The sequence below is a fragment of the Neomonachus schauinslandi genome, chromosome 13 (assembly GCF_002201575.2).
Source record: "Neomonachus schauinslandi chromosome 13, ASM220157v2, whole genome shotgun sequence".
NCBI lineage: Eukaryota > Metazoa > Chordata > Mammalia > Carnivora > Phocidae > Neomonachus > Neomonachus schauinslandi.
Genome location: NC_058415.1, coordinates 45,942,438 through 45,956,279, shown reverse-complemented (window position 1 = coordinate 45,956,279; position 13,842 = coordinate 45,942,438). Strand labels below are relative to the sequence as shown.

At 42.0% G+C, this 13,842-nt stretch overlaps 1 protein-coding gene across 1 annotated transcript in view; it reads right to left on the bottom strand.

The window, feature by feature from the left end:
• Window positions 1–13,842, bottom strand: part of FOCAD (focadhesin) — a 282,029-nt gene that overhangs the window by 41,958 nt on the left and 226,229 nt on the right. The window contains exons 29-35 of the mRNA XM_044920455.1: window positions 11,457–11,604; window positions 9,415–9,534; window positions 7,677–7,799; window positions 7,133–7,210; window positions 6,379–6,450; window positions 4,533–4,635; window positions 2,526–2,606 (exon numbers count right to left, since the gene is read on the bottom strand). Coding sequence (XP_044776390.1) covers window positions 2,526–2,606; window positions 4,533–4,635; window positions 6,379–6,450; window positions 7,133–7,210; window positions 7,677–7,799; window positions 9,415–9,534; window positions 11,457–11,604 — 725 coding nt within the window. The remainder of the gene's footprint in view (window positions 1–2,525; window positions 2,607–4,532; window positions 4,636–6,378; window positions 6,451–7,132; window positions 7,211–7,676; window positions 7,800–9,414; window positions 9,535–11,456; window positions 11,605–13,842) is intronic.

Here is a 13,842-nt window from a genome sequence, read left to right as displayed (position 1 = left end):
TCTATCATACGAATATTAAAATGAGGACCCAAGGGAGAAAAGCCCTAAGCATTATTAGACACCGGAGTCATGTGTTCACTATCTCACATCTGACTGGCTCACCCCGACGATGCCCTGTCTCGTCCCCGCGTAAGCGTGGAGCAGGGAGAACTCATCACATTTTTCTTCCTCTCCTGAGTTATGAAACAGCACACAGAGGCAACGAAGCCATACCACCCCTAAAGTCTCCTCTCTCCTGCCTCTGCCACGCATGATTTTTATTCTCTAAAGCCATTTCTTCCTCAAAAGAGCTCACCAGCGTCGTCATCCTTCCTCTTGGCTGCCCCACCGGGCTCTAGTGAGTGACATCCAGACATTTAAACTCAAAAGCTGCTTCAGAAGGGAGTTATTAAAATTCAAATGAGCTGGGCATGTCGAAGAAGAAAACACTCGTTTGCATGCACACCTCCGCATTTGGCCATCCCATTTAGACCCACAGAGCAGGGTCTGGTTTTGTTTTTGTAAATGGGCTTTGGAGGCGGAGGTCAGCCTCCCACGGCCCCCACTCCTTTGGGGTCATCATTAGTAATGTGTAAGGCTGAATAGATTTTCCTCTGAATCTAGTCAGCAAACCTGACAAGAAGGCAGCCCTCTCCCACAACCTGAAAATGCCAAAAATCTGATTGGTAATATGGCATTTTTAATACTTCATTTATCTGTCTTAAAATAGCTTTCAGTTGAGATTGCAAATAACATCACTGAGGCCAGCCTCACCTGATTTTTCAATTTTAGAGCAGAACATTTCCCATTGTGCCATGACTGTGTAATCATAAAAATGTTCTGTTTAACCAAGAATTTCCCACAGGATTCAGAGAAAATTCATGTCTGTCAAGAAATAGGGACCTGGGGAGTCAACATTACATTTTATTCCCTCGAAAAGAAAAAGAGTATCTTTCATTTTGTCTGAAGAATTTTTATTTTATTTCTCACGGAAATAGCTCAAATTAGCGTCATTTAAAACTTTTGTAAGGTACCAATGAGCAAATTAAAAAAAAAAAGCAAAAATACATATTCCTAAGATTATCTTGGCTATGGAAATTTTAGACGCTCCTTAGTAAGTATTCAATTTCTTACTAATGAAGACATCTCTATTATGACACTATTATTAAATAGACTTAATTTATGACAATATAAACAATTCTATATTACAGGTAATATATTACGTGTTTATATATAAATATCTTACGTACAACAATGACATTAAGTATATATCAATTTTTTACTAAGGGTACATAAAAGCAGTCATGCTAACTCATGACCCTAAAATAATACTACAGTTTCGAGAACTCTAGGAACTAAAGGAATTCATCTCCAAACTCTGAAACTAGTTTATAATCTGGAAGCTGCAGATGACATGACATTTAACGTCCCTTCCAACAGTAAGATTTTACTCTTTTACGACCTTCATTAATCAAACCTGCTTCCTCCAGATTTCTTCAGTTTAATTTGTTTAAAAACCTCCCCCCCCCCTAAAATTGGGATGGTCTTATCATAATACAGACACTGGATTTGCCCAGATGGATCTAACCAGGCCAGGCAAGAAAGAAACTAGCAAATATCAATGAAAGAATATTCTATGAATGAAACTATGTCCTGAGCTATGAAATTCTCAAGGAGGATACATTTTGCCCTCACATCTCTGAAGAGTCGATGTGTATCAGTAGAGAGCATTTATTTAAAGACTTATATATAGTCCGAGCATTACTCGGACTGCAGTTAAAAACGAAATGCAGGGCACCTGGGTGGCTCAGTCGTTAAGCATCTGCCTTTGGCTCAGGTCATGATCCCAGGGTCCTGGGATTGAGCCCCACATGGGGCTCCCTGCTCAGCGGGAAGCCTGCTTCTCCCTCTCCCACTCCCCCTGCTTGTGGTCCCTCTCTCGTGTCTCTCTCTGTCAAATAAAAAAATAAAATCTTAAAAAACAAAAAAAAAACGAAAGGCAATTCAATCTCTGTCTTCAGGTTGCTTGTGGTCTAATGTGGGTGGTGGCAGCAATAAAGAATCCCACACGGACAAATGTTTGCAGAGAAAAAGAACACAAGCTAAAATTAAGAACGACAGCCAGTGATTCCAACAACAGAGAGCGATCATTCGAGGTTCAGGGAGAAGACTTACTTCCAAGTTAGATCCCAGCTGTGTTTTCTCTTTTCTGGTCACACCCGCTCGACATTGACAAGAAAAGAAATGTGTGCTCATACTTTTTAAAAAGGTCAAATGAAAGATCAAGGTCTTCACAGATCCCCCTGACGCCCACCCCCAACCGCCAAGGTCAAATACAATGATTCCAAGAGACGACATGGCGTGTATGTTTATGTACCACTTATGGTCATTGGCCTCGTGGTCATTTCTGTTGCATAGATGGGCTAGCAGAAGGAAACAGTCACTCCTTCAAATTGATTATGGTTTAATCCTACAGAAGCAAGCTTGGGGCACACAAACCTAAACCGCAGGAAGAATGGTGAAATTCAAGGAATGTGCTCACTTGCCTTTTTTCCCTCCTGTAACGAAGAAGCCCACGGCCGCTCTAATAAAACTGCTCTCGGGCAGATAGCTGTAGTCGGTGGGAACTGTGAAGGCAAAGAACGATCAAATTAGCCGGGGAACCTGGCGGGACTGATGAAGGCAAGATAATGATCTCACGCTGCCACATCAACCTAGAGACAAAGCGGAGATGTTTATGCCATTCATCTCAGCACAATACTCTGTGGTGGCATCTAATTCTATTAGATTAAGTGACTGGCCTTGAAGTAACCACTTAGGCTATGCAAGCAAAGCTAAAATGGTGGTAAACCTAGCAGAGACTGCAAAATCACAGGGGATGGAAACTTTACTGAAGCGGTTAAAAAAAAAAAAAGTCCTTTCCACCCTGTCACATCAATAAGCTCCAGTCCAGCGACCCTCGGTGTCTGCAAGGAGCCTGCTGGCCTCTAGGCTGAGACCACCATTCTAGGGATGACTTGAGGACATCCTGAATCAGATCTATGATCCAGGGAAATGCAACAAGCAGTAATAACAGCAGCCGGCCTGTTACTTCTGAAGGTGGGGACCTCTCAGTGAGCAGTATGTCCAAATCACCAGCCCCAGCTGCTGACCTGGAACACTGAGGCAAGCGACACAGAGGCAAGGCGAATCTGGGGAGTTTCCTAGATTCTTTTCCTCCCAGTACCCCCAGGATTGCTTCATGACATGCTTTTTACTGCAACAATGGCTCAACTGGAAAATTCCAACAGAAACGAGGAGCTGTACTTTTCCACACATTCAAGCTTTGTGTCCCAACGAACCTGGGTGAGATGGTTCACGACCACCCAACTTGAGTGCATGTGGGCCGGACCGTGTAACCCAGAGCATAATGATCAACTTGCTATTTTACCAGGACCTTAGGAGTGCACTGCCCTTCCCAACTAGCATTACTTAAGGTTTCCACCATGACTAAGTTTGGTGGGTTGTTTCCCCCCCCCCCCTTTTTCCCATTTTAACATGACAGCTTCCAGTTGTCTCAAGTTCATTATGTTGGGAATGCTGCGGAACAATGTCCTATTTCTCTAGCTAAGGAGTGACTAAAAGTGAGGGGAACAGGAATTATAGTGCTACGTGTTCAGGGTGATGCTGTCCCTGCACTACCTGTCAGGGGATCGGCGAAACTAGGTTTTAATGAGAAATCTTTGGTAAAAAAACCTCTCTGGCCTGGGTCCAAGAGAGCCAGTGGGTCAAAATTCTATAAAGATCAAGGAGCAGATTCAGGTCCCAGTGTATTACAGTGATGCCTTCTGCAGAAAATCTCCAAGTACAAGCTTAAATTAAGCATGTGGGAATTGCAAATATTTTTTATTGTTTTTTATCAAAAATGTGGAAATAGAAAAGGCCTTGTTATGTTAAAGACGTGGGATTTTAATTTCAACGCCAAGTATGTGCATATCTTTAAATGTATGTACCCCATTATTTTCTTAAAAGCAGGGGCCCGGAGAAATCCAGTCTTGGAGGAAGAGACTTTTAATGAAATAGGAGTATTATACAAACTGTAATTCCATCTAGGAAAATAAAAAGAACTCTCTTCCGAGCTTGAAGGACCTGTTCCTACTTTCTGGATTTGTCACTAAACTCCACATGTAAGTCATGTAATCTTTCTAAGCCTCACTGTCTTCATTTGTGAAATATGGGGTTAGACTGTCTAATCTGCTCTCTGAGTGAGGCAGGGAGGAAGAATGAAAAGAGGTGACAGAGGTGAGTTCAACTGTGTGTGCACCACTTGCTGGTGGACATGTGACCCTGGGCAAGTCAGAAAGCTCTCCACAGCCCCTCTTCTGATATAAAAGAGAGATGGTATTTGGGCAAGTCAGGAAGCTCCCGAACAGCCCCTCTTCTTCTAACGTAAAAGAGAGATGGTAACACCCACCACTTAAGGCAGCTACAAAGATTAATGCTCTCAACCAAGTACACGGCCCCCAGTCAGCAAGCCCTCCTCCAGCCCCAGTGTTCTAAGACTCCGATCTTACCAGAGGTTCTACTCTGACTTGAGGACAGAGTAGATAGGTGAAGATGTCCTAGAAGCCAGAGAGCATTTGACTGAAGACCAATCACGCCAGACACACTGATGACCTATGGATTAAAGTGTAACAGTTCAATGATCAGGCAAGATCCACACTCCATTTAATAAAAGGTCACTCAGAGAAAGTCATTTATCTTTTATGAGGTGGTGGCTTGTCTGGTAATGACAAGTTCTCTGACAAGACGTAATATCAAGTGTCTAATATACTAAAGCCTGGACACACAGGTGATCAACAATTATTGCTGAAGAAATGAATGAATGTATCAATCAATCAATCATGACAGAAGGTAGTACTGGTTGTCTCAGGTTTCACGGAGTCTTACTGGTCTCAAAGGAATTTTTTTAAAAAAGGGATGCCTGGGTGGCTCAGTCGGTTAAGCGTCTGCCTTCGGCTCAGGTCATGATCCCAGGGTCCTGGGATCAAGCCCCGCGTCAGGCTCCTTGCTCAGCAGGGAGCCTGCTTCTCCCTCTGCCTGCTGCTTCCCCTGCTATGCTTTCTCTCTCTCTCTCTCTCTCTCTGACAAATAAATAAATTAAAAAAATAAAAAGGGGAAAAAAATCCAAAAAGTAAAAACAAGGTGTTATTTAAGAATAAAATACCTCTAAAAATGGAAGGAGATATTATTTTGTTCTCTTCTTTAAGTAATGTTCTATTACTGCTTTATCACTCATAATAAGGATTTTCTTAAATAACTTTTCATTTATAGATTTTTATCCCCCAAGTTATAGCCACTTAAGTTTTGGTATAATTATTTTTCTGAGAATCACATTCATACACGCAAAAGAGAGTTTCTTCTGTTCAGGTTGCTTTTCAAAGCATGAATTATTAAAACTTGTTTATGTGGTAGGTGTAATAATCAGCCGTATTTACAAGAAGGAAAAAAGTATGCTAAATGAAAAGACTAAGTTAAAAGACTATCTACAAAGTTCTATATATAGTAAGAATACCAATCGTGCAAAGAAAATAAGAATACTTGAAAAGAAATAAGACCAATTATTACTAACACTTGCTTTAAGTTGTGAGGACCACCAATGATATTTTTTCAACTTTTTTCATTTTGTGCTTTCACGGTTGATGCAATGAAACTAATAAATTTTTATAAATAAAATCTTAAATATATAATCATTCCTCAGCAGATGAACATACTTACTCTCTAGCCAAGAATGCTGATAATAATTAACCCGCATACTTTTATCAGTGACATCCGACCTAGTGCTTCTCAACCATTCTTAGATAACCATCCTGCCCTTTGATCACCTTCCATTTTACTTTGTCCTGAGGCCTAACATCCCTTCCAGGGTCAGATTTTCATTTTTAAAGGAAACCAAGCCAACTTAAGTTAACTCGAAAATGCCAGCTTTTTTTTTTTCCAGAGGAAGTGCATGTTTGTCAGTGAATGTGGGGCCATAAGCTACTCTCAAGTGCTGCTTGGACTCAATGTGAATAACCAGAGATCTCCTCATTTTCCAAGTAAAACCGTTTGTATCATGAAAGAGAAAGGCAGTAAAAGGAAGTAGCTGAGGGGCACCTGGGTGGCTCAGTTGGTTGGTTAAGTGTCCACCTCTTGGTTTCAGCTCAGGTCATGATCTCAAGGTCATGAGATCGAGCCCCACATCAGGCTCTGCACTGGGCGTGGAGCCTGCTTAAGATTTTCTCTCTCTCCCTCTCTGGCTGCCCCTCTAGGTGCTCACACCCACATGCATTATCTCTCACTCTCTTTCTCTCTCTCAAAAAAAAAAGGGGGGGTAATTATCTGTTTCCCCATCCAAGGGTTTTAAATTCCTCTTCTCACCTGAGTTACAGTTTTAATGACTTCATTGAGTCTGGCTTGAAAATGAGAGGACTGGATAGCTTCTGACTTCAGCTGAAAGAAAAAGAAGAAATATCCACCCCAACATCCTCAAAAAGTAACTAATGATATTCCCAGTGGATGAGCTATCATCTTCTAAGCTATGGTATCATTTACCATTACGTCCTTACATTTCAGAAACAAAAGCTGTGGGCTCCATGAGGGCAGGGCCCATGTTGTATTTATCACCGATTTCCTAACATCGGTCAGTGCCGCAAGAAGCACTCATTGAATAGACCTTCACTGTATGAACACAGGCACTCCTTAGCATTACTTGTAAACTGAAACATACATATGTCCACCGTGGAAAACATTTAAAAGTGAAAGAATAACTACCTAGATATAAACTTAAACATGACAGATACAAAATGGAGTTTCTTAGGGATAACTTTTGACATTTCGTACAATTCAGTCACTTTTCTCGGGCAGGGAACGTTGTGGGAAGTACGCAGGCTGACTAAGTTTAATTCTTACGAACCAAATAAAAGAAGGAACAAATCTCTAAAGATGAATTCTCCACTAAGAGCAATTTTCTGTGTATCAAGGCATTGAAAACCCAGTATAAATATTACTACTACGAGCATGTATTCTGTCCTTAGCACACTGAGATACTGGGTATTCTCTTGCTGTGGTTAGGCACACATTTAGATTTCTTCCCTTCGTGTTTTGTTCATTTGTTTGTTTGTTTGTTTTTTACCTGCATTACATCCCCTTCAGAGCCTACCAAGGCCACCATGCCGTGAAGCGCTGCCAAACAGAGCATTGTAGGAGTGCCCTGAAAACAAAGCATCAAGTATGTCAAGAGGCAAATAGTCCTGGGGTTTGAACTCTATGAAACGTATCATATCCTAGAGAAACACTGGTCAAGATGGTACTACATTTGTAGGGTCAACATAACCCACATCACGGACCCAAAACTGGCAGCTGACTTGAATACGGTAATAGGTTGAAGTTACTCGATCAGAGGTGGCTTCTTGCTGTTCTGCATTTTTCAAAACCACAGCGCTGTTGGAAAATTAAAACACTGAGAAAGTAGCCTGTGCTTTTTAAAAAAAGCTATAATGGTTGACAGGATGTATCATTTACAAGGGATTGAAAGTTCCTGCATCTCTTTCGTTTGAAATTGCCTATTCTTTTATTGTTTGGCTATGTATCTTAGCAGCACCTATAAATGGTCCAATAAAGTTGCTCTTTTTTCCTTTATAAAATATAAAATCACATGCTAGGACGTGACCTCCTACCTGTGCTAGAACAATTCTGATCCAGGCGGGGAGCAGTCTGTGGCCCAAGTCCTCAGCTTTTCCATGTCCGCACAGAGACAAACCATGAACTAGGTTTCCTAACGCCAGGGCAAAACCTGAAGTCTGTTATAAATGAATAAAAACAAAGGGTAAGGAAAAAGAAGAAGAATAGCACAGATGGCACAGAATTTTATAGAAAGCATCTAAGCACTTCGAGGGGCTCCCTTTCCTACTGACAGGTTCTTTCACCATCTGAAAATCGGCGATTTGCAGATTTTTTAAAAAAATCAAGACTTCGGTTTGCAACAGAAACTGCAGTCTAACTATAAGGAATTCAGCTGCAGTGAATGGTTTATTTTAGGAAAATAATACTGGACCACTATAAGACTTGATTCAAACGATCCAAATTTTCAGAAGGAATTAGGGTGAAAATACTGAGGTAGATCACACAAGCCTAGTCAACTCCCAAACAAGAGGAGAAGTCCCATAATGAGCACAGTATATGCAAACTCCCACATCTTGGTGTTGCAAAACCTATTCCAAATTTAAGAGAGCACTCATAGATCCATAAAATAGTAACAATACAATACAATATTAGCTAATAACCTGCAATAATCCACCATGGCCAATACTGAGACTTTGAGAAATCTAAAAAAAATACAGACGGGGCAATTTTATAACATGTGTAATCAGAGGGAACATATTTTTCATTAATTGTTGTAAAATATACATAACATACAATTTACCATCTTTACTACTTTTCAGTGGCATTAAGTACATTCACACTGTTCAACCATCACCACCATCCATCTCCAGGACTCTCTCACCTTGCAAATTTGAACCTTATACCCCTTAAACAGTAACTCCCCATTCCCCCCTCCCCAAGCCCCTGGCAACCACCTTTCTACTCTCTGTCTCTAAGCTTTTGACTACTCCAAGTACCTCATATCAATAGAATCATACAGTATTTGTCTTTTTGTGATTGGTCTGTTTCACTTAGTATCATGTCCTCAACATTCATCCATGTTGTCACATGTGTCTGAATTTCCTTCCTTTTTAAGGCTGAATAATATTTCAGAGGGAACACTTTAAAGGTATTTGATATAACTTATAGGTATTTAAATTGTCCCATGCATATTCAGTCACAGAGATTCTCTGCTTTGAATTTGCTGAGGTTTGGCCTTATCAGAGTCCATTAAGTATTCATATCTTTACAAATTGTTATCGCTAGCCTTACATTCCCTAGCCACATGCTTGAAAGTTTTATAAATAGAGATGGAGAGAGAGAAAAGCCTTTTATACTCCCTCTGACAAAGAAAAAGAAGTACCTACACAAGATAGAGTATAAGAAGAGAAAAAAGACATCTGTGACCATTGGCTAGAGTAGTGAGGAAAGTTAGAAGTTCTTCAGTTCTGGAGGTGCCTGGGTGGCTCAGCTGGTTAAGTGTCTGCCTTTGCCTCAGGTCATAATGTCAGGGTGGTGGGATCGAGCCCCGCATTCAGGCTCCCTGCTCAGTGGGGAGAGTCTGTTTCTCCCTCTCCCTCTGCCCCCCCCCCCACCCACTTGTGCACTCACTCTCTCTCAAGTAAATTTTTTAAAAATCTTAAAAAAAAAAGAAGTTCCTCAGTTCTGGGCACGAAAACATTCTGATAATAGTCTAATCAGAGTCAGTCAAAATTAGGACTCAGCAGCAACATGAGACCCAAAGAGAGGAGTAATCAGGGCACACATTCCAACCTGTTGGTTGTTTTCTACCAACATCCGAAGCTTGTTCATGATATCTTCAGCCTCTGCAGCCTCAATGATCCCAGTACTGAACGCTGAGGTACACACGCAGCTGAGGGTATAGGCCAGGACCTAGAAGAAGAGACAACAGGAGATGTTTCTTCGTGAGGGAAAACGAAAGAACACGATTTAGTGGACACCAGTGTTCTGTCCAACTTCTCTCCGGGATAAGGACTGGATTCAAGTACGCCTACCACAGACCAGGCACTGTTTCGCTGCCCGACGTGTCTTAACGATGGTATGAGATGCAGGTCAGAATTCCCACTTTACAGGTAGGGATGCTGAGGTCCAACTACATATAGCTTGCCAGTGACCGAAGCGAGATTCAAACCCAGGTCTTTAGACTCAAAATCAGCAAGTTCCCTCACCATCTCACGTCAGACACTGGATCTATCGACAGCAGAGGCTAGATTTTCATCCCCAGTGAATGCTACTAATAGCCATGTGCTCTGATCCAAGGCCAAGCCGGAGAGGAAATTCAAAGATGCAACGCATGGCTGCCTTCAGATTCCCTCCTAGGAGTGGGGCAGAGCGGCCAGGCGTATGGGTTTTAGAGTCGCATAAATTGTGTAAAATAGAGGTAATATTCCTTACCTCAGAGCACTGGTGTGCTAATTTAATAAATGACTAGATGAATAAATGAATAAACGAACAAATTATAAATAAAAGAGAAGGCTGGGAGTCAAGACGGCCCACACAGGTGTATGTCCCACGTCGACCACTGACAGGCTAAGAAACTTCAGGCAAGTCACTCAATCTACTTGAGCCTCAATTTTTGCAAATCCTGGTTAACCATCCCCCTTACCGCTACCTCACGTTTTCCTCCCGAAGCCCTCCTTCACAAAGATGCTGTTCAGGCAAAGTGGAAATGTTCAACTCCCAACCCTAGTCGATACGGCATGCAGAAAGGAAGCTGTTTCTAAGTTTGAAATTGGATAATAAAACATCAGAGGGGAGGAAAAAAAACCAAACTGCCTGCTCGAGGCCTTATAAATCAAAACATCAAGGCGGACCGAAGCATCAAGCTCTAAAAACCCTGCTTTCGTTTATTAATCAAACTGCCCCTTGGTGGCAAAATTTTCTCCCTTTGCTTAAAAAGATGTGTCCTTTTCAACTGTGCGCTGCAACTCCTTTAAAAATGGAAATGTGGTGCATGTATTAGAACAAAACTTCAACCCTCTGTGCCCCAGAGAAATTCACCGATTCAACAAGTCCTATAGCTGAAAGCAGAGGGGCTGAGCGGGGGACAGAGTAGCCATTATGTACTCATCAATAGCTCGTGGGCTGGCCCAGAGAAAAGAGAATCTGCTCTAATGAGACAGGGAATCTGGCCAGGCCAAAAGGTCACCCCCGGGTGCTCCCAAAGACAGGGCCCAGGCCGTGCAGCTTCACCTGGGCAGACACACACACACACCTCAGAAGTCCACTCTGAACGCGGTCGACACACAAGAGCTGTGTCCCATGAACTGCAATTCTGCGTATTTTTGCACCGTAACAGAAAAATCTTTTCATTAAGTGTGGTAAAGGGAATTTCCTCAATGATTTTTCATGCTAGCTGACATTAAAAAAAAAGAAAAGAAAAGAAAATTAAATGCCTTTTTCGATCCGCAGTTTCTTAAGCTTATTCCTGGCCATCTTTTAAAGTTACATTTGGCTCGAGCATAATTCTAAAAATCTCCATTGAACCTTGCTCCGGAAATCGCAGCTCTTCTTAGAAAGTGCCTTCTAGCGATGCCGGCTTGGGTTTTTGCATTCACTAAAGGCTCTTATCTTATAGGCCACATTTAAGTCTGAATTTATTTAAACAGCTGCACAGTCTGAAAACCTTATGATCTAATGTTGGTGGTTTGCCACTCAGATTTTTCTCCTTATCCCAGTTGAAACTGAGGAAGAATTTAATTTCAGGGTTACCAAAATATGAGAAGTAGAAAGTAAGTGGCCACAGGAAAACAAAAGACAACAAAGGGAAGAAAGCCATAACTCCCCGCTCCTACCTCCTGAAATGTTCTGCTTTGGCTCCCACTGTCATCTAGGTACGTCGAGAGCTTCCGAAGCGATGCTGCCACGTGAACTCGAGACTCTGTTTGGCTGCTGTGGCTCATGAGGGACAGAACAAGTCCAACGCCCAATATACAGCCCGTGCTTGATGCAAAAAAAAAAAAAAAAAAAAAATCAGGCATTAAAATCACCAAAAATCCATGTCAACGCTCTTCACTTATCATGGGAGTTTACACTGCTCTTGGACCTGAGATGAGAGGGCTGCATTCTCAGTCTGCTGCCTGGTATATAAGTGTGCCCCATGAACCACCACAGGTACACCCACTGCCTACCTCCCCCCCGCCCTTGAGTGGAAAACTTTCTATCAAAACCGGGGTCTATGGCCCATGTTAGTGCTGTGGACCCAATGGAGAAGAACAAACGAAAATATGAAACAGATTTGAGTTAAACTCCATGTGAGGTAGGAGGATGAATAAAAAGTCAAGTTCAACCAGCTCCATCCCTGCACTTAGAGAAGTTCTGTGGTCCTCCGCACCATCCCCCCATGTCCGCATGTGGACGGCGCTATGACAAACTGCATGAGAGAAAAGACTCCATTTCAGAATATGAGCTGAGGACATCTGACTAATGACAGGGGGGATACGTCACAAGGCATGATGATGAGGTACGGCTAAGTGCTTCGTGTTTCCTAGTCAACTTCCACAAGTGGAATTTCTTAAAGAAACTGTGTATTTGTCTGTGCACAATGACATTAATCCTCTTCTCCCCTCTGATCCCTCTGAGTACCACTGGGTCAGAAGAGAAAATGGACAAATGACAGGCTTGTCAAAAGTTACCCCATGTGACAATTCAATTGGAATCTTAGGCTTTGTGTCCCAATTCTTGGGAAAGAATACACATCCATTTAAAGAAAAAATTGTTCTCCCAGAAAACTTTTGGTTAGTATGATAAGATAATGCAGCTGTAGGGTGATTTGCTACCTAAAAAAAAAAAAAAAGTTTTTGTCATCATTGTTGTGTTTTGAATTGAGGAAATGCTGAGTTGTTTTCAGAAATCATCCCGACTCTGGTTTGGCTTGCCTGTCATGATATCTGCCGCTGAAGACTGCCATTCCAGGGCATTTCTCCAATAACATATTTCAAAGCCCGCAGGTTATGTCATTTTGCTCGTATATAGTATCTATCTCCTCGGCTGGCGTCAAGAACCTTCACATCGTTTCCTGAACACGTTAGTTCCTTCCCTCAAACACCTCTTGCAAATGAAGCATCCACAACGGAAAAGAGACCCCCAAAAGGACAGAGAGGCTACAGGATTTGTTCAAGGTCATATGGAGAGTTTCCAGCAGAGCATGGCCAGGAGACGGAGGCTTCGGATACCCAGCCTTCTGCTCCATCTGCCAAGCCCCAGGCCCTTCTCAGGGCCCCGTAGGGATGCCCTAATGAAATGCCTATGAGAAGGCACCGTATCTCGAACATGTTTTTCTAGATTCCATTGCATAACTATCTGGCATTAGGAAAGCCTTTGTAAAGAAGCTACTGCAGTAATAATCCATCATTAGCCAGGCAGAACTACTGTTACAGCTTACAGGAACTTAACAACAAGCTCAACTAGCATAATGCATTTCCAACCAGTTAAATCAGCATCTAACATCTGAACACTGCATGCTTTTGAGACAAATCACATTTCTGAAGGAGGAAAGGCGCTCTTCATTAGTATGGATTTAAAGTTTGTTTCCATTTAGAATCTACAGGGAAGATTTTGTGTGGTTGTTTTTTTGTGTGGGGTTTTTTTTTTTTCTGGCTCTTTCTATACTGGTGCATATAAAAATTTGACAAAATTAGAACCAAAGATATGGTTAGACAAAATGTGATTAATACTTTGAAAAATTTGACTTTTGCTCCCTCTTGACTATTTAACTGCTACTTTCGATTAAGATTTCAAATGTTACTTCCTTAGGGACACCTTCCCTGGCCCAGCAGGGAACCTCTTTGGGACTCTCCCATAACACCCCACACTAATTTAATTCAGACAATTTTAATTATAAATTTTTTTTAAAAGATTTTATTTATTTGAGAGAGAGAGAGAGTATGAGCAAGGTGGGGAGGAGCAGAGGGAGAGGGAGAAGCTCTTCAAGTGGGGAGCCAGACACGGGGCTCGATCCCAGGACCCCGGGATCACGACCTGAGCCGAAGGCAGGTGCTTAACCGACTGAGCCACCCAGGCGCCCCTTAATTATCAATTCTGATGAGGATTTTTTGAAGGACTGTTTGATTTCTGCCCATGTCCTTCACTAGTCTGCAAGCTCCACGAGGGTGGGTACATTTTCTGATTTTCCCTCACCACATTATCTGTGGCACCTAGTATACCACTTTGACAGGGACA